We start from the raw sequence: 18,590 nt of genomic DNA on the forward strand, positions 1-18,590 counted from the left end.
TTGGTATTCTTTGTATTGAAAGAGATCTGCATCTTTTTCAACGCGACAATCAATAATCATTATACAATTTATATTTTTAATAGACCTCATTTACCTGCACAATAAACCCCAATAAGTGAGAAAGGATGATGACACAGTGGTAATCAACAATTCAAACGAGATTCAAAAGAAACCAATTGTATTTATTCAAACTCGTATATCGAAAAACTACTGACCAATGCCAGTCAAAAAAAAACGGCAGTTGATTAAAACGCAACATAAAGAACATAAGACTGAACGACACGAACTTCACAAAAAAGGATGCCATTAGGTGCTCCGATGGGGAAAGCAGATCATACTGCCTATGTGGAACTCTGTCGTGATGCTCTTGTAATTAAAATACTGGTTATAGGTCTAAATCGGCTAGTCAAATTTGAGAGAAAAAAGGACGGTTACTGTAAGGCATATAACGATCAAACAACTCGTGACGGGACAATTTAAACTTCGATCTCTGTGATAAACATAATCCTTGCAAGCCTCAGATATCAATCGAAGATATTTGATAGGAAAAACAAGTCTTATTATTATATTGTATTTACTGAAAGATTTATGTTTCAAATACAGGCGCTGCTAGAATGTTGCGACATAGAAACGGAATGTTCACAATTGTCGTGAACGGGTGTTATTAATCAACCATCATTATCAAATTGAAGATATCAGTGACTTGTGGACAATATATGTTGTTATAGACTTTATTTCAAGTTCAATTCAGTAAATGAAATCAACATCGTCTTTAAAATTGGATAATTGAGCGAAGGGTCATCATCTACTAAACAGAACGTGAAGTTGAAGAATACTGCTTATTCAACTTTTAAATGGAGCTCCTTTATGAAGTCTCATGGTAAGAAGGTGAGCAATATTAATTCAAAAGGATTTAAGATAATAAAAGAAATAGGGTCTCCGTGATAGAATCGTCCAAAAAAAGAAAAACTTAGTAGAAAAACACAATAATGAACATTTTTGTGTTATACAGAAGTCAGTTAATCGAAGTCCCTTTTTATTTGATTTCATCTACTTTTGATAAAATTCGCTGTTTTAGAATCTTAATTATTCTGAGTAATTTTTCAAAAAGCGTACACCATACGTTGTAATTGGTTCAAAACATGATAAACAATTGAAATTCAACCAATGATGTATACTTATTTTTATTTTGGTGTACGAACAATGAGCTTACCCATCGTCCTCTGGATTCTAAAAAGACGAATTAGCTTTCATTCAATGAAATTATTATAACAAGTGGAAATTTTATATAAAAATGTAGGATAAAATGCATTTGAACTCATTGAATGCAAGAGTGAATTCTTGTTCGTTAAACACTCGTGAACGTGCTGTTTCTCTGTTTCTCAAATGTGGCAAAGTTGTACAAGAATATATTCCTTTAGCTGTAATTCAATGTGATAAAACCGTTCGGAATTTAGGATCCCGAATCCTCTTCAATTTCGTACTTTGTTTGCATTATTGTTTTCACTTGAGAGTCACCGATGAGTGATTTCTTATCGAAACACAAATATTGGTTATTCCTATTTTATATGATAAGTTTGGTTACCCTTTTGTGAAAAAAAAATAATACTTATTAGGAGTATGTGTTGTTCCTTATCGGACATCAACTATTATTTGAAAGGAGGGACATCAACTTCATAATGCCCTTAAACTTTGTACTAAGCATTTCAATGTATTGATATGATCGTCTCTAATGAGTCCAGTTTAAACATATCTCGCGTTGTCAATACCTAATATATCCGATGATTGTTTTAGGCATGTCCATACAAGTCATTAAATGTCAGTTGCCTCTAATAAGATATAAGAAGTTGTGGAATGATTAACAATCAGAAAAACTCTATCCAAGTCAAAAGTTTAAATGTAAACAATTATATAGGTCCTAGTACGGTCTTCAACACGGAGCCTTGGCTCACACCAAACAACAAGGTATCAAGGGCACCAAAAATGACTATTGTAAAACCATTCAAACGGGAAAACCTACGACTTGATATATATAACAACTACTGAACATCAGATTCCCGACTTTGTATAAGTGATCAATGTGCTCTCTTGTTTGCATATTTCAAACGTTATTCTTACATGATAGAACGTCGTGTGCTTACTTACTTGTGATAAACCTATTAAATGACAGAACGTAGTTGACGTAGTTTATTGAGTTTTAAAATATTATATAGCCACTATGAAAGTGTATGTTAAGTGTATATAAATAAAAAAGGAGACCAATAGAGAAATATATAATTGTTCAGAATTCATACTAAATTCTTCGTCATCTTGTGATTGTTCATAGGTTGAAATTATTAAAGAGTAATCATGTTAATAAAAATATCTCTCTCATGCAAAATGTATGATTCTTTTCCCGGCCTTCGCTATACGTTTGTCCTTTTTGTTTTTGTTTTTAAACTCATCACTAAGGAGACATGTTATTGTCGAATTACACATCTTTGCAGACAAATTATTACCGTTAAAGGACACTTGTTGTTGACTTTGTTCATTAAAATGATGATTAAATGTGCACTATTTTGAATGATATAAGTTCTATCGTGCTTTTGTAAAGGAATGTGCACGTCGTATGAAAACTAGAAATAGTCCAATTTACAGCAAATATTTAATTATTCCAACTGATGCTATGGTAATGACAATGGAGATAGCTTTATTGAAAGGCACAACTGCTCCAGAATCTGCAAAAAAGGAAGACATGAAGTAAATATTTGTTTAAAACTAATGGCATTGATATGTCCCGAATCTTGTTAAAAAATGGTCTCAAGTGAAAAACATCTGTTAAAAAGAATATATTGTATAAATATGTGAAGAACATCACTAAAGTTAAGTTAGCGAGCGGGAAATGTATAAATAATACAGAAAACGGCACGGTTAATGTACCTCCTACAAAGCCACTGTGATCTTTTTACTCAACACTCTAGTAAAACTATGAAACAGACATTACATTATGTTGTGCTTAAACTATGTCCGTGTTTATATAGTAATCTTGACGTGGCTATTTCAAGCAATTATGTTATAAACTATCTTTATTAGTGTCGATGATTTTTATACACGGTTTTACATAAATTTCATTAATTTAATTGTAAGGAAGGGAACTAATTATATTTGTATCCCGCATGCTAACTTCATTACTTATAGAAAGCATATATACAAATAAACGAAATTCCAAAGAAAAATAATGCAACCGAAACGATTTCTCTTTTCGTTACGATAGAAAATTAGAAATTCTTTATTTACATCTTGACATAAAAGTCTGCATTATAATGATCAATTAATTGTTTAAGTACACATAGATTGATTCAAAGACAAAGATAAATCATATAATTTTGGATGTAACACGTCTTCTGATTGGTTGACGTTATTTTGTTATTAGCCCATAGATAGACAAAAATTAGTCATGTGACCGTGACGTCATCAACGTTTTTTCATAGTTTTCTACTGTTAAAAATGGAATTTAGAATTACATTATAAATAATGACTGTAATACTTTTTCTGTCTATTCGAAACAACATAAAAATATATGGTACACACTGTTACATAACCCGCTACGCGCTTTATTCTGTGTGCACCAAATTTTTTATGAAATTTCTTCATAAAAAATATTACAGTCATTCCTTAATTCAATATATAATCAGGTTTGGTGAAATTAAAGATAACCATTTAATTTGCTAGGTTCATGGAACAATAACGTGAAAATATTTCAATAGAGGTTCTGTGTTCAAATAAATAAACAAATGCCTTAAATCTTTGAAACTCTTACACTAAACTGTAAACAATAAATCAATCTTACCAAAATTTAAAGCAGCAAGCTGGGCAGCTGTCGTTGTCGATGTTGTTGTTTGTGTAGATTGTGTAGTTGTTGGTGTAGTTGTTGCAGATGTTGTCAAAGTTGTTGTTGGTGTAGTTGTTGCAGATGTTGTCGTAGTTGTTGTTGGTGTAGTTGTTGCAGATGTTATCATAGTTGTTGTTGGTGTAGTTGTTGTTGGTGTAGTTGTTGCAGATGTTGTCGAAGTTGTTGCAGATGTTGTCGCAGTTGTTGTTGGTGTAGTTGTTGCAGATGTTGTCGTAGTTGTTGTTGATGTTGTAATTGGTGTTGCAGTTGGTGTTGTAGTTTCTGTTGGTGTAGTCGGTGTTGTTGTTACGGTTGATGTTGGTGGTGTAGTTGTTGCAGATTTTGTCGTAGTTGTTGTTGGTGTTGTTGTTGTTGTTGGTGTTGCAGTTGGTGTTGCAGTTTCTGTTGGTGTAGTCGTTGTTACGGTTGATGTTGGTGGTGAAGTTGTTATCATTATCGATTGTGTCGTTGTTGTTGTTGTTGTTGTAGGTGTAGATTGTGTATTTGATGTTGTTGTTTGTGTCGTTGATGCAGTTGTTTCAGAACTAGATGGCATATTACTGCTGGACAGTGATGGATTGCTACTAGTTGTCGGTTGCATATAACTGCTGGATGTTGGGGGCATATAACTGCTAGACTGTAATGGCACATTAATGCTGGGCGTTTGTGGCATATTACTACTGGACAGTGGTGGCATAGTATTGCTCGACAGTGGTGGCATATTACTGCTAGACAGTGGTTGTGTATTACTGCTTGACAGTGGTTGTGTATTACTGCTGTACAATGGAGATGTACTACTGCTGGACTGTGGTGGCATAGTACTGCTTGACAGTGGTTGTGTATTAGTGCTGGACAATGGAGGTGTATTACTGCTGGACTGTGGTGGCATAGTATTGCTGGACAGTGGTTGTGAACTACTGCTGAACATTGGAGGTGTATTACTGCTGGACTGTGGTGGCATAGTACTGCTGGACAGTGGTTGTGAACTACTGCTGAACATTGGAGGTGTATTACTGCTGGACAGTTGTGGCATAGTACTGCTGGACAGAAGTTGTGAACTACTGCTGAACATTGGAGGTGTATTACTGCTGGACAGTGGTGGCCTAGTACTGCTGGACAGAAGTTGTGAACTACTGCTGAACATTGGAGGTGTATTACTGCTGGACTGTGGTGGCATAGTACTGCTAGACATTGGATGTGTATTACTGCTGGAGATTGGGGGTGCATTACTGCTTGACTGTGATGGCATAGAACTGCTGGATAATGGAGGCATAATACTGCTGGACATTGGTGGCGTATTACTGCTGGACAGCAGTTGTGTATTACTGTTTGACAACGGTGGCATATTACTGCTGGACGGTGCTGGCATATAATTGCTGACCGGTGTTGGCATGTAACTGCTGGACAGTGGTGACATAGTACTACTGGACGCTTGTGACATAATACTGCTTGACGGTGTTAACATATTACTGCTGTATGGTTGTGGCATATCACTGCTGGGTGTAGGTGCCATATTGCTGCTGGACGGAAGTGGCATATTACTGCTGGATGGTTGTGGTATATAACTGCTGGACGGAGGTGTCATATGACTGCTTAAAGCAGGTGACATATTACTGCTCGACAGTGGTGGCGTAATACTGCTGGATGGTTGTGGCATATAACTGCTGAACTGAGGTGACATAATACTGCTGGATTGTGAAGGGATATTACTGCTGGACGGTGGTGGAATATTACTGCTGTAAGGATCTGACATAATACTGCTTGACGGTTGTAGCATATTACTGCTTGGCGAAAGTGGCATATTACTGCTTGACGGAGGTGGAATATTACTGCTCGACAGTGGTGGTGTAATACTTCTTGATGGTTGAGGCATATAACTACTGGACTGAGGTGACATAATACTGCTGGATTGTGAAGGGATATTACTACTGGACGGTGGTGACGTATTACTGATTGGCGGAGGTGGCATATTACTACTAGATAGGTGTGGCATATAACTGCTGGACTGAGGAGGCAAATTACTGTTTGACGGGGGTGGCATATTACTGCTAGACTGATATATCATATTACTGCTGGACGGTGATGGCATGTGACTGATAGAAGGAGAAAGAATATTACTAAAGGACGTTGGTGGCATAGTACTGCTGGATGGTGGAAGCATATGAATGCTGGACGATGGTGGCATATTATTGCTTGACGGATATATCATATTACTGCTATACGGAGCTGACATAATACTGCTGAAAGGTGCTGACATAATGCTGCTTGGTGGTGGTGGCATAGTACTGCTGGACGGTGGTGACATATTACTGCTGGACGGTGGTGGCATATTACTGCCAGACGTATTAGGCATATTACTGCTGGACGGAGGTGGCATATAATTGCTAGACGTAGGTGGCATATAATTGCTTGACGGATACATCATATTACTGCTATACGGAGCTGACATAATACTGCTAAAAGGTGGCAGCATATTACTGCTTGATGGTGGTGGTATATTGCTGCTAGACACTGATGGCATAATACTGCTAGACGGTTGAAGCAAATTACTGCTAGACGGTGGTGGCATATTATTGCTTGACGAATATATCATACTGCTGTACGATTGTGGCATAATACTGCTAGACGGTGGTGGCAAATTACTACTGGACGGTGGTGGTATATTACTGCTAGACACTTGTGGCATAATACTGCTAGACGGTGGGAACAAATTACTGCTTAAAGGTGGTGGCATATAATTGCTTGACAGATATATAATATTACTGCTGGACGGTTGTGGCATATTACTACTAGACGATGGTGGCATATTACTGCTGGACGGTGGTGGCATATTACTGCTGGACGAAGGTGGCATATTACTGCTAAACGGTTGGACCAAATTACTGCTGGACGAAGGTGGCATATTACTGCTAGAAGGTAGGAGCAAATTACTGCTGGACGGTGGTAGTATATTACTGCTGGACAGATAATGCATAATATTGGTTGACAGTGACGGCATATTACTGCTGGACGGTGGTGGCATATTACTGCTATAAAGGTAATGCATAATACTGCTTGACAGTGATGGCATATTACTGCTGTACGGTGGTGGTATATTACTGTTGGACGATGACGGCATATTACTGCTAGACAGAGATGGAATATTACTGCTAGATAAAGGTGGCATGTTACTAAATGTCGTTGGTTGCATTTGGTCACTTGAAATTGCACCGTAAGAAGTTGTGCTTTGTGGATAAGTTGTGCTATATAATTGTGATGATGTTGATACTGTTAAATATGGCGCGCATGAATAACAACAATCAACTGGTACTAGCGAACAATAATTCGGAGAGTTCGCTACCATATCCGAACATGTCCAGCCGTTGGTAAATATTGGTCCCAATCTATCTCCATACAAACAGGATTCTACAAAATAAACAATAAAAAGGTTATCTTTACGAATGTTACTTTAATCTTTATTTAACGAGACAAAAGACAAAATGTCCTATCTATTTTCTTTACAACTGAAAAATAAATACATACATTTTAGTATTTTCGATTGTCAATTCGAGCAATGACTGCTTCCTTTCATCTCTAGTTTGTTCATCGTGGTTTCTTTTGATCACTAGCACTTATATTTTAAAGACCTAACATAAAAGTAAATTTAATAATTTTACCTTCATCCACTGTGTAACTATGTAAATGAAAATAACATTTCTGTTTGCGTCTAACGTGCGTAAACATATCAACATGTAATGAGTCGTTTTTCGAAAATCACTTTTATATTGGGAATGTGATCCGGAAAAAATGTTGTTAGAATGTTTTAGTTGGATTGAAGGCTTTCACTGTACAACATAGTTGCATCTGGAATTTGAATGTTCAACCTGCATACAAAAATGCTAAGATAGATGGACGGCTGTCAAAAATTAAATGTATACTCAGGACGCGAACATAATGATATATGGATATAATAAATCTCATCCTAAGTCGGATTTCTAACGTGCTAGTGCGCAAGGTAACCATTTTTCATCAGTGTCAAAAAGACGTAAACTTTAGCAACTATAGGTACTGTGGATTCATTCATATTCGTAGGATACCAATTTTCGTGAATTTCATGGGTACAGGAGAACCATAAATTCAAATGTTCAAAGAATTACAAATTTTCTTAAGGAATGAGTGTAAACTTTGCTATAACCACAAAATTAGATATCCACGAATATGTAAGTTTTCCTCAAACCACGAAAATTGGACCCCACGAAAATAAATGAATCCACAGTATTAGACTCACCATCGCCTGGAGATGCAGATGAATCTGTAGTACATACACCAGATATACACCACTGTAAAAGATAAATAACGGATTTAGAATATTTTAAGATATGAAGATCTTCATTTATGTCAAAAACTTTCTCAGGTACAAACTTTTTTTATTTTATCTACATCTGTATATAAATACCTACCGTTACATAATGACGTTAATCAAGTATAGTTTCACCTTAAGATTGTTAAACATGCAAGTACTTGTGAATAAAAACTATTCATACCAAAAATGTTGGATTTATTAGTAATCAATATATATTTCTATACACAAGAACATTTATTAACTATATAAAGGTGATCTTTAAATATACTGGTATAAAGATGAAGAAAAAATATTCTTTATTCTTTTGAAAGAAGCATACCTTTTTATATAATTTTCGCATCAATCAAAAGTTTATTTAAAACATTTGGTATCATACAATTTCTATTTTTTATTTTTGTAAATCTTGTTAATATCTACTGCTTGTATTTGTATTTTTTGTACCGATTTTATCCATAAATAGAATCAACTACTGTGAATTCATTTATTTTCGTGGGTACCAATTTTCATGGATTGAGGAAAACTTTTCGTGGATATATGATTTCGTGGTTTTTGCAAAGTCTGCGAAATTTCTAAATGAAATTTGTACTTTGAACATTGAGATAAGTAGTTCCTATGTACCCACGGAATCCACGAAAATTGGTATACAACGAAAAATAATGAATTCACAGTAATACCTTTTTATTTCCACACATCGTTCCATCTATGACTGTAGCTGACAAACAACTAGACGTGTTGGTCGGATTTGCGCACCATAAGTTTGTACATATAGAAGTAAAGTCACCATTGTATGGTGCCTGGAATACAACAGATTACTCATTAAGGAAGTCATACGTACCATTTTGAAAGATCCGTTCAAAAGTCTTAATTTTTAAAACCTAATAAGCATGTGTTTTGTTTGTAAATAAACTCATCATAGATACAAGGACTAAATTTAGTATATACGCCAAACGCGCGTTTCGTCTACAAAAGACTCATCAGTGACGCTCGAATCCAAAAAAAGTTAAAAAGGCATTCCGAAGTTTGAGGAGCATTGAGAACCAAAATTTCTTAAAGTTTTGCCGAATAGAGCTTAAGCAATGCATCTTTAATGTCCGTTTCATTCATATCTAGCATACCTCAAATTAACTCCATTTAACGGGCAAAATGATAGTTTGAATCTTGAAATTTGTGGTTTTTGATTGAAATCACTAATCGAACAATTATCTTCTATGTTTTAAGCAAGATTGACAAAAAGTTTCGTACGAAACTATAGACGGGTAAAGTCCTAACCTGCACAGTAAGTTTACTTGGTAACTACTCATTTGTACTTGTCAAAGTAACCTGTTACCGGATTGAGGACAGCTCTGACCAGTCCTAGGATTTGTTTTATCTTGCAAGCATTGCATTTTTAAAATGTCTACACATGTATCAAACGACTAAATTACTTTAATTTCCAATCCCATCAATAAGTCAAAACTAAGAGAAATGAGTATAGTTTCCACAGTTATAATAGTTTCATGATTTACGTCATATCAGCTTAGATAACTGTACCAGTCTTAATTGCATTACCCTAGTTATAGTTCTTTAATTACACGAAGCGTATTTATCTTTTCCTTTTCATATCAGGTGAAGGGTTTACATATTCATAATAAAGTTCAATTCAAGAAAATGCTTCGGACGAAAAGAAATTAAACTACTAGGATCGATAGTATTGTTGGACTGTTTAAGTCCCTTTGCGTAGCATCAGGTCAGATATCCGATTTGTTTTACTGAAGTGGTCTATACAAATATCTTTTATTTTAAACACTCAATTTATCCAAGTATCTCAAGCAAAGACCTCAGATCATTTTTTCTTTTTTCAGTTCTTTATCGGTTTTTAAAGTCGTCATGACAAGTCACGTGTATGTTTTGTAAAAAGCATTAGCCAACACATATTTTTTTTGAGATTTCATCAATATGAAAACTCCAATTACATATACACTTACCCGGCACATGAATGATCCAGCGCCACGATTACTTTCACATTGTAAATCTATATCTTGAGGCTGTAGTGGCAGACTGCTGGTAAACGTAGGTGGCAAGGCAGTGGTTGTCGCTAAAGTTGTTAAAGTTGTCGAAGATGATAAGGGAGTAGTTGTTGGAAGGTATGGGGCGCAAGAATGACAACAAGTAATAGCATTCGATGGACAGTTATTTGGAGCATTTGCAACCATATCTGCGCATGTCCAGCCGTTGGTAAATACGGCTCCTAGCTTATCTCCATATAAACAGGATTCTGCAAGAATATTTTGTTTACAGTAATGTAATTTTGCAATTATAAGTTGATAAGAAGATATTTCGGTAAATTTGAATGAGCTAATATTTCAAGAACGCAAATTTATCAATTTACTATTTAATTATGTACCCTACTAATTGAAGGTTTGTACAGGAAATACCAATCCAATGCAGAGAAATTTGTACGATTTGTCGGTTTGGTGTATATCATTAAAGATAAAATCAGTAGCAAATAATAATGTAAATAATTGTATTTGTGAATATTAAACCAAGATAGTTGAAGCGAAATGGACTAATTGGATATTTTCAAGGTGATGGATTAATTTTATTTAATTATATTTTATACGATTGAACTGTTCCTTGTTTTACGGTCTCATATATAACGTCGACATCTTTATATTTTCCCAAAATGTTTCAACTGGGATGAAAATACTTAAATAAACATAATCTTATATTACAAATTGGCTGATAGATATCAAATAATAATAATCAAATATTTACCATCGCCTGATGGTGCGTTTACATCTGAGGTACAAGCTCCTGCCATACACCACTAAATTAACGTAAAAGAAAATATTAAGTATTGTAACAAATGAAAACCCAAAAATGAGATTTAAAAAAAGATTATGTCTGATCAGTAAGGTTTGTTTCTTAGTTTTTAGGTTTGTTTTTTTTTAAATTTGCGCAATTTTTTGAACTCGAAATGATAGGCTTAATGTAATACTTGACTTCATCCTTTTCCTCTCAGGCATTTTAGACCTTTACTTATCGAAAAGACACTATCAAAGTTTAAATGAATACTGCATTCGCATCAATGGTCATGCACATGCCATGTTGGGCTTAAATGAAAGATGATTAGTACAAACAAAAATTAAGTTTGAGGATAATTCGTCATTTGTTTTTGGTCAAGTGGTATACATGGTATATTTCCAAAAGTCACGTGACTGTTAAAGAAAAAGTGAAAAAATACGAAATCCTGGGGCAATTTAAAGACATATTGTTACGCTAATAGGCTCAGGTTTTTATTAAAACACAATGCCTCGAGTCTGTTGAAGATATATAAGTTATCATATTGGTCAATAACATTCAAGTTAACTGATTTAGACGCTCTTTTTGTGTAATTTCAAACTTGGACACTAGTTATTTGTCTAATTCGCATTCAATCAATCAGCAACCTTAATTTTGTTTTTACAAGGGACAATACATTGAATTACCAATGCTAGCTTGATTCGGTACACCTTAAACAGAGCCAATGGAGCAAATAGGGGAGGGGCAATTTGGAACACACATTCTTTTAGAAACCTTCCATACGTTTTCTTTTTGAAATTGAAAGTAAATTTAAGTTAAATTACATTTAATATAGGAAATACTTTTTACAACCCGGGCTATGAGATTCGAACACTCTATATTAGGGCCTTGGGATAGACCAGCATACCCCTGCGCCACTGGCGTTGTATTTAAGTACTTAAGTCTATTACTAATGAAGAAATTATGTATATACATAAAGATCCTCACCCCGTTTGTTTTCTTTTAAAAATTATGTGTTCAGATGTTAATTTTTGTTGCCAAATGCGTGCTTTTTACGCAAATGTAGGAGGAATCCACTCTTTTAAATGTCATTTTTTCATTGACATATACATAAAATTGAGAATGGAAATGGGGAATGTGTAAAAAAAAAAGAGTGTTCAACTTAATCATACCGCAAAACTTACGAAACCCTTACGAAACCATGTTTTGTTACATCTATTTCAACTAATGCACAAATTGAAAGGTTGGCACTGTGTTATACGTGGTTTTTTTTCACAAAGTTCGGCTTTCTGGTTTCTCACATATCAAGTTAATGATTATATAACCTTTCAAACGTTCATCTCGATAAGTGCTTCCTCACCTCATGTAAAGTCACTCTAAGTCTCATTTACAGTTCGGTTTATGTCGTTCATTTTGAACTGTAATTGTGGTATTATTTTGTCGGTTGCAGTTTTTGACACCTCCCATCATCAAACTTCTTCAGGTAAAAACTTGACGACCCCAAGAAACAATTCTTTGCAAACTTCTCATTCCTGTAAATGTGGACTTGTTGTTTTCTGTTTGTTTTTGGTTGGGGTTTGGTTTTTTGTTTGGTTTTTTTTGGGGGGGGATATATCTTTGTTCTTAATCTATCTTTTTAGGGATCAATTAGTACAAAAGTTTTATTGCAGTGAGTTTTTAATAATGTTCCGAAATAACTTATGTGTTTCTTATGTGAATACAGCTCAGTATACATTTAGTTTTAGCGTAGAACATATTTGATATTATTACTAATAAAACATGTAATACGACACAATTAAATTTAACTTGACGTATGCTACCTTTTGATTGCCACACAATGTACCATCTGCGGCTGTCTGTCCGTAACAGGATGACGAATTAGATGATGGGTTTGTACACCACAGCGTTGTACATAAAGATGAAAAATTTCCACTATACAATCCCTGAAACAAATATTCAAATAGTATTAATTATTGAGTTTAATCAATTATTGATACATTAAATCGTCATTTTTGTCGGTGAGCTCCAGAGTCTGTGAGTCAATGCGATTTTCGTATCTTCTGTATCTCTATTAGTTGAGACATATAAAAATAAACAATACAATATGGTAGGCCTTTAGTTATCTTGACTCTACCTTTGCATGTTAAATGACGCCTTTATTCATGAATTGCATCAATGTTTATTTTTATAATGTATAAATAAAATTGAGAATGGAAATGGGGAATGTATCAAAGAGACATCAACCCGACCATAGAAAAAAACAACAGAGGAAGGTCACCAACAGGTCTTCAATGTAACGAGAAATATCCGCACCCGGAAGACGCATGTTATCTTGCGAATAGTAAATAGTTTTCAATAGTAAATGCCACACTTCAATGTACCTTCTAGAGTTATAGTCTTATACATGTAACGACCAAATATAGATATGTAGGACTCTTAAGTGCGATGGGGACGCTAAAGTACGATGGTCACGCTAAAGTGCGATGGTCTACGCTAAAGTACGATGCCTACAAACGCTAAAGTGCGATGGTCCGCGAAAATATAGAAGCAATAAACGTACTATGGATTATGACGTGAACAGTCTTTTATACAAACAAAAAATGAACATGCCGTAAGATATATGTCGAATATTTGATTTACAACTTCAAAGCAAATGTCATGACTTACACAATTGAAACATGATAACCATGTTTTGTCGGCTGAAGCAAATGTGGATTTTTCGGTGCTAGAAGAAGGGCTTTTGTCCTACAGTCGACCATCTTACTATACATATACAAAAGTATACGCATAAGTATCCTTTGTCCTGTTTCTATTTGAAGCCAACGGCTACATTGAAATCATTGTGTATGTTGCAGTTTACTTTGCCGTTCCCGTTTAAATATTGTCGATTTTAATGAAAAGTAAAGTCAGTAAAATAAAGGTAGTAAAGTCAGTAAAATAAAGGGACTTTATGTTTCCATGCGTAAATCATAAATTGTCTGCTAAAAAAAATAGAACGGATTTTGTATTTGTAATTTACAATGACGACTTTGAGAGAAGATTGCTCACATTAATTATAGACTGTGTGAACGGCAAGCTACACTAATTATCCAAATATGTGATACCGGTATGACATAAAAAAAAAAAAAAAAAAAACATATACAGGATATTAAGATTTTTGTCACACCTAAATTACAATTTAGCAATTATTCCGTGGTCGTTCTTCTTAATTTAAAACAATGATCACTTAAGCCTACGGGTAATTATAAAGCCTATTAAATATGTTATAAAACCTTGTCCTAGCTTTCGCGAGAATACTATTTTTTAAATCCGTGATCTTTAATATTTTAAGCCCTTAATCATTACCCTTTTAGTCCATCGCACTTTAGCGTGATAAACCATCGTACTTTAGCGAACAAACAACCATCGCACTTTAGCGTGATGTACCATCATACTTTAGCGTAGACCATCGCACTTTGGCGTGGCCATCGCACTTTAGAGTACCATCGTACTTTAGAGTCCTACAGATATATTAAATGTTCTCATATTTAACATAGTTTGAACTATATAAGGCTTTACAAATATGCGTTATATTTGTAATATATACATATATAAGAGGGAAAATTCAAAAACTACAATCTTCTGTTTATATCCACACCAATAAATATGTACGGCATCTATTATAGCTGCCAACATTTTGTGCTTTACTTTCTTAATCTGTTGTTAAAGTTCGTCCGTCAAAGCCCCTTTTTTGTCTATTTTATCAAACTGATTTACTGTATTGTTTAAAGTAAATATAGAATTATGTCTGTTGTCTTTATTGTACTAGTACATGTCAATATTAATTTTGAATACAATGTCAACAGTTTATCTTAAATCTTATTAGTTTTTCGCCACGGTTATGTATGACACAGTGTTTACAGCATACATACTTAGTTTGTGTCTTATTGTGTAAAAATAGATAAACGAACTTTTCTATAGTCCATTTTCTAAATTGTTTTTATCAAGGCGTAAAGAAAACAAGAATATGTCCAGAGAACACGGATGTCCCACTCGCACTATCATTTTCCATGTTCAATGGACCGTGAAATTGGGTACAAAATATAATTTGGCATAACTATTAGACTGATTATACTATAGGGAACATGTGTACTAAGTTTCAAGTTGATCATATAATTGAGGTCAAAAGTCTTATTCACCCTTAAAATTAGAAAGATCATATCATAAGCAACAAGTGTACTAAGTATCAAGTTAATTGGACTTCAGCTTTATCAAAAACTACCTTGACCAAAAACTTTAACTTGAAGCAGGACGAACGGAGGAAAAGACGCATGGACGGACAAACGAACAGACGGACGGACGAACAGACCATAAAACATAATGCCCCTCTACTATCGTAGGTGTGGCATACAAATAGCTTTTCTTTTATTTCAGCATCATTGAAATTGTATTGTTCTCGTCATTTGCTAGGGACTGGGTTTTTTTATTCATTTACCCGGCACATGAATGATCCAGCACCACGATTACTTTCACATTGCGAATCTGCGTCTGGAGATTGAAATGGCACGCTGCTGGTAGATACATGTGGCATAGAACTAGTTGTTTCCAAAGTGCCTAAAGTGGACGTAGACTGTGTGGCAGTTGTAGTTGTTAAGTATGGAGCACAGGAATAACAACAAGTTACAGCATTTGATGGGCAGTTGTTTGGAGCGTTAGTCACCATGTCTGCACATGTCCAACCATTGGAAAATACTGCTCCTAACGTATCTCCATATAAACAAGATTCTACAAAATACATTAAAAATAAAGTTAGGCAAATATCAAGTCGACAATAATTTTACAATGAACCAACTGTAAATAGAAACATTAATATGTAAATCTATTATTGCAATTTTGTCATTTTTTGTAAATTCGAATTTCATATTTGCGATATTGAGAGGGATGCTGTTAAATTCATATTTATATAACAAAAGTTCTGAACGCGATTTTAAATTATTGCGATTATAATCTTAATGCATTAATAGTAAATGGTTTTTTTTTTTATTCTTAAGTTACTTTAAGAAGTTTAGAAATTGGCATGGGGCTAATACATTTAGTAACACAGTAAGCGTTAGATCATCATTGATTCATAGAAGTTATAACACTTAAAATATATTCAACATATATGTAGAATGTTTTCGTTGGTGTTACCATGATTTAACCTGTGCATTACTACGAATACAAAATGAGAGTGCGAATTTGGTAACATTTGTTAGGCCATAGGAATCATGCCGGCTATACAAGTTCTTCGGATTGTAATCGGTAGCATACTTTTCAAATATACTTATACAACACCACACATGTTCTTCATTCTTTGTACAATCAGTAGGTGTCTGAACGCAGAAAAACATAACGTGGATATTACAACTAAAACACACCCATGTCAATTTGTGACAGAGATTGATTTAAAGTTATAAATTTTGAATTCATGCTTAAATAGGAATATTTCATGGATTCTTTAGGACAGCAAATACCGATAATTAAATATCACAAAAATTTGAATCAATATGTAATATTCTAAAGTGCTGTATAAAAGGTATAACATATGAATGAAAATATTCCTCAGCGAAAATTAAGATATTCTATTTATATAGATGTCGATTTGTTATCTTTTTACACTCATAAAAACTCCAATGTACATCCATAAAAAAACATACAAAAATCGCAAACATAAAGAATAGATTCTGCATGCAAAGTGACAAACAGTTATTTCAACCAATGATCTAAGACTGTTCAAACATCGTTACAAACGATTAAAAAAGGAATAAATTTAAATCCTCAAGTAATGTTTTATAGTTTAACCAATATTAATTATTTTTAACAAACACTTACCATCGCCCGCTGGTGCATTCACGTCTGAGGTACAAACTCCCGATAAACACCACTAACGAAAAATTAAAAATAAATTGTCAACAAATGTGTAATCCAGTAAGCTATGTTAGCTCTTCGATTTTACTAAATTGGTTAATTATGTAACTACATGTACCAATGATATTCTTGAAGTGATAGATGTATGCTATGACTTTGAGGCTTATTTTACAATGCAACAGCGCTTATTTGCACTTTCAAATTTTACCAGCAAGTGTACTTACACGACATGAGGATTTCGACTCTTGTAAACTTCATTTAGATGTTTGTTTGATTTATTTTTGTTTCGAGGATTTTAATGACGTTTTCTAAGAATTTTTATGCTAAGGTAAGGTTTTTCATTTTAATTAGATTACGCATTAAAATGAAAATCTTGAACGTTCTGTACATTGCAAACCAACCAATGTCTGCTATCGATATGTTTAATGAGCCATTTGCCTAATAGAGAAGACATATATATAAATCGTTGAGAGTACAAAAGATCTTTAATATATGTATATGCTACATACAGTCACAAACTCGTACGACGAAAACAACTGTTTCTCCAAGAGAAAACATTTTATAGTAATTGGTGTCTTGTGCCTGTCTGTCCAAGGTGATATCCAAACATGTCCTTGCATATTGTAATCAGTTATTATGACACATGCATGTTTTAAAGTTCTAATTCTATAAGTGCATATATTTTATTGGATTGGATTGAATTTGCAATTTTGTTCCTAAATAAGTTATGAGCTTTCAAATTAAATTTGTATTCCCTTTGCTATAAAATAACATTTATTGATATACTTCTCAATAATACGGTACAATCCGTAAATCGATTTTTTGGGGTTAGTTTGGTACCTTATGATTGCCGCACAAGGTTCCATCTGACGCCGTTTCTCCGTAACAGGTTGACGATGATGTGTCAGAACAATACAATGTTGTACATAGTGTTGAAAAGTCTCCACTATACAATCCCTTAAATCAAAATTAAAGTAATTTTTATATTTTAGTTAGAAAAATGCAGTCTAAAGTATTGTTACTTGTGTACTGTACACTACATGCACAAACGATGAGATTGTTCCTTTTGTTGGCTCCGCCCCTGTCAGTTATCCTATCTGAAAGTAGTGACAACAGATTTCAAATGTTTTAATACAGCCAGATGTATTACCCGCTCTTTTTTAACGCATCTCATATGCTTTATATGTTCTCTGCTTAATTATATCTAAAAGAAAAAAAATACCGTGGTTCATTTTGGCTCCTGAATGCAAAGGTCAAGTATTTAAAATCTTCCTGGACCGTCATTCAAATGCCCATAACTCTAGAGTCAGACATCAATTCATTTATGAATTGTGTCATATACATTTAAATATACATTTACTTGTATTTTGGACTCGAACTAAAATTTAGTGCAAAACCGTTAAACAAATACCGATATAGTATTTATTGAAATATTCCAATTAATCTGCAACTCAAGCTAGGTTTCCCGCCAAACTATTTTTACTGCCAATCAAGGGCTATAATCATACATCTTACATCAGTTACGCAATGCAACCAATACAAGTAGTCATTACCGTCTACGATTTTGTAGTAAAAAAATACTTACTCTGCACATTACAGATCCAGCTCCTCTTGCACTTGCGCATTGCGCGTCTGCATCAGACAATTGAGTCTGTTGAGTAGACAAATAGCCTGATGTCGAGGAAACAGATGATAAAGTTGAACCTGTTC

At 34.2% G+C, this 18,590-nt stretch overlaps 1 protein-coding gene across 1 annotated transcript; it reads right to left on the reverse strand.

Annotated features, from left to right (window-relative positions):
• Positions 1 to 2,218: 2,218 nt before the first annotated feature.
• LOC134695350 (mucin-2-like) lies at positions 2,219 to 18,474 on the reverse strand. Its single transcript, XM_063556574.1, has 11 exons — positions 18,466 to 18,474; positions 17,721 to 17,837; positions 16,845 to 16,896; positions 15,469 to 15,758; positions 12,815 to 12,937; positions 10,968 to 11,019; positions 10,178 to 10,467; positions 8,888 to 9,007; positions 8,139 to 8,190; positions 3,830 to 7,276; positions 2,219 to 2,717 (listed from the first exon to the last, which is right to left on the reverse strand). Exons 1-11 carry the CDS (start codon positions 18,472 to 18,474, stop codon positions 2,632 to 2,634), a joined length of 4,638 nt encoding a protein of 1,545 aa, XP_063412644.1. The 3' UTR covers positions 2,219 to 2,631.
• Positions 18,475 to 18,590: the final 116 nt, after the last annotated feature.

Source organism: Mytilus trossulus, chromosome 13 (genome assembly GCF_036588685.1).
Source record: "Mytilus trossulus isolate FHL-02 chromosome 13, PNRI_Mtr1.1.1.hap1, whole genome shotgun sequence".
In the NCBI taxonomy this organism is placed as follows: Eukaryota; Metazoa; Mollusca; class Bivalvia; order Mytilida; family Mytilidae; genus Mytilus; species Mytilus trossulus.

What these genes read in the sequence shown, in the direction of transcription:
- LOC134695350 (XM_063556574.1), bottom strand. An exon ending in CATTGTGTGGCAATCAAAAG is followed by an intron (nt 11,020 to 12,814) that starts GTAGCATACGTC and finishes ACGTTAATTTAG; the next exon opens with TGGTGTATGGCAGGAGCTTG. An exon ending in ATCTGCATCTCCAGGCGATG is followed by an intron (nt 7,277 to 8,138) that starts GTGAGTCTAATA and finishes TTTATTTTGTAG; the next exon opens with AATCCTGTTTGTATGGAGAT.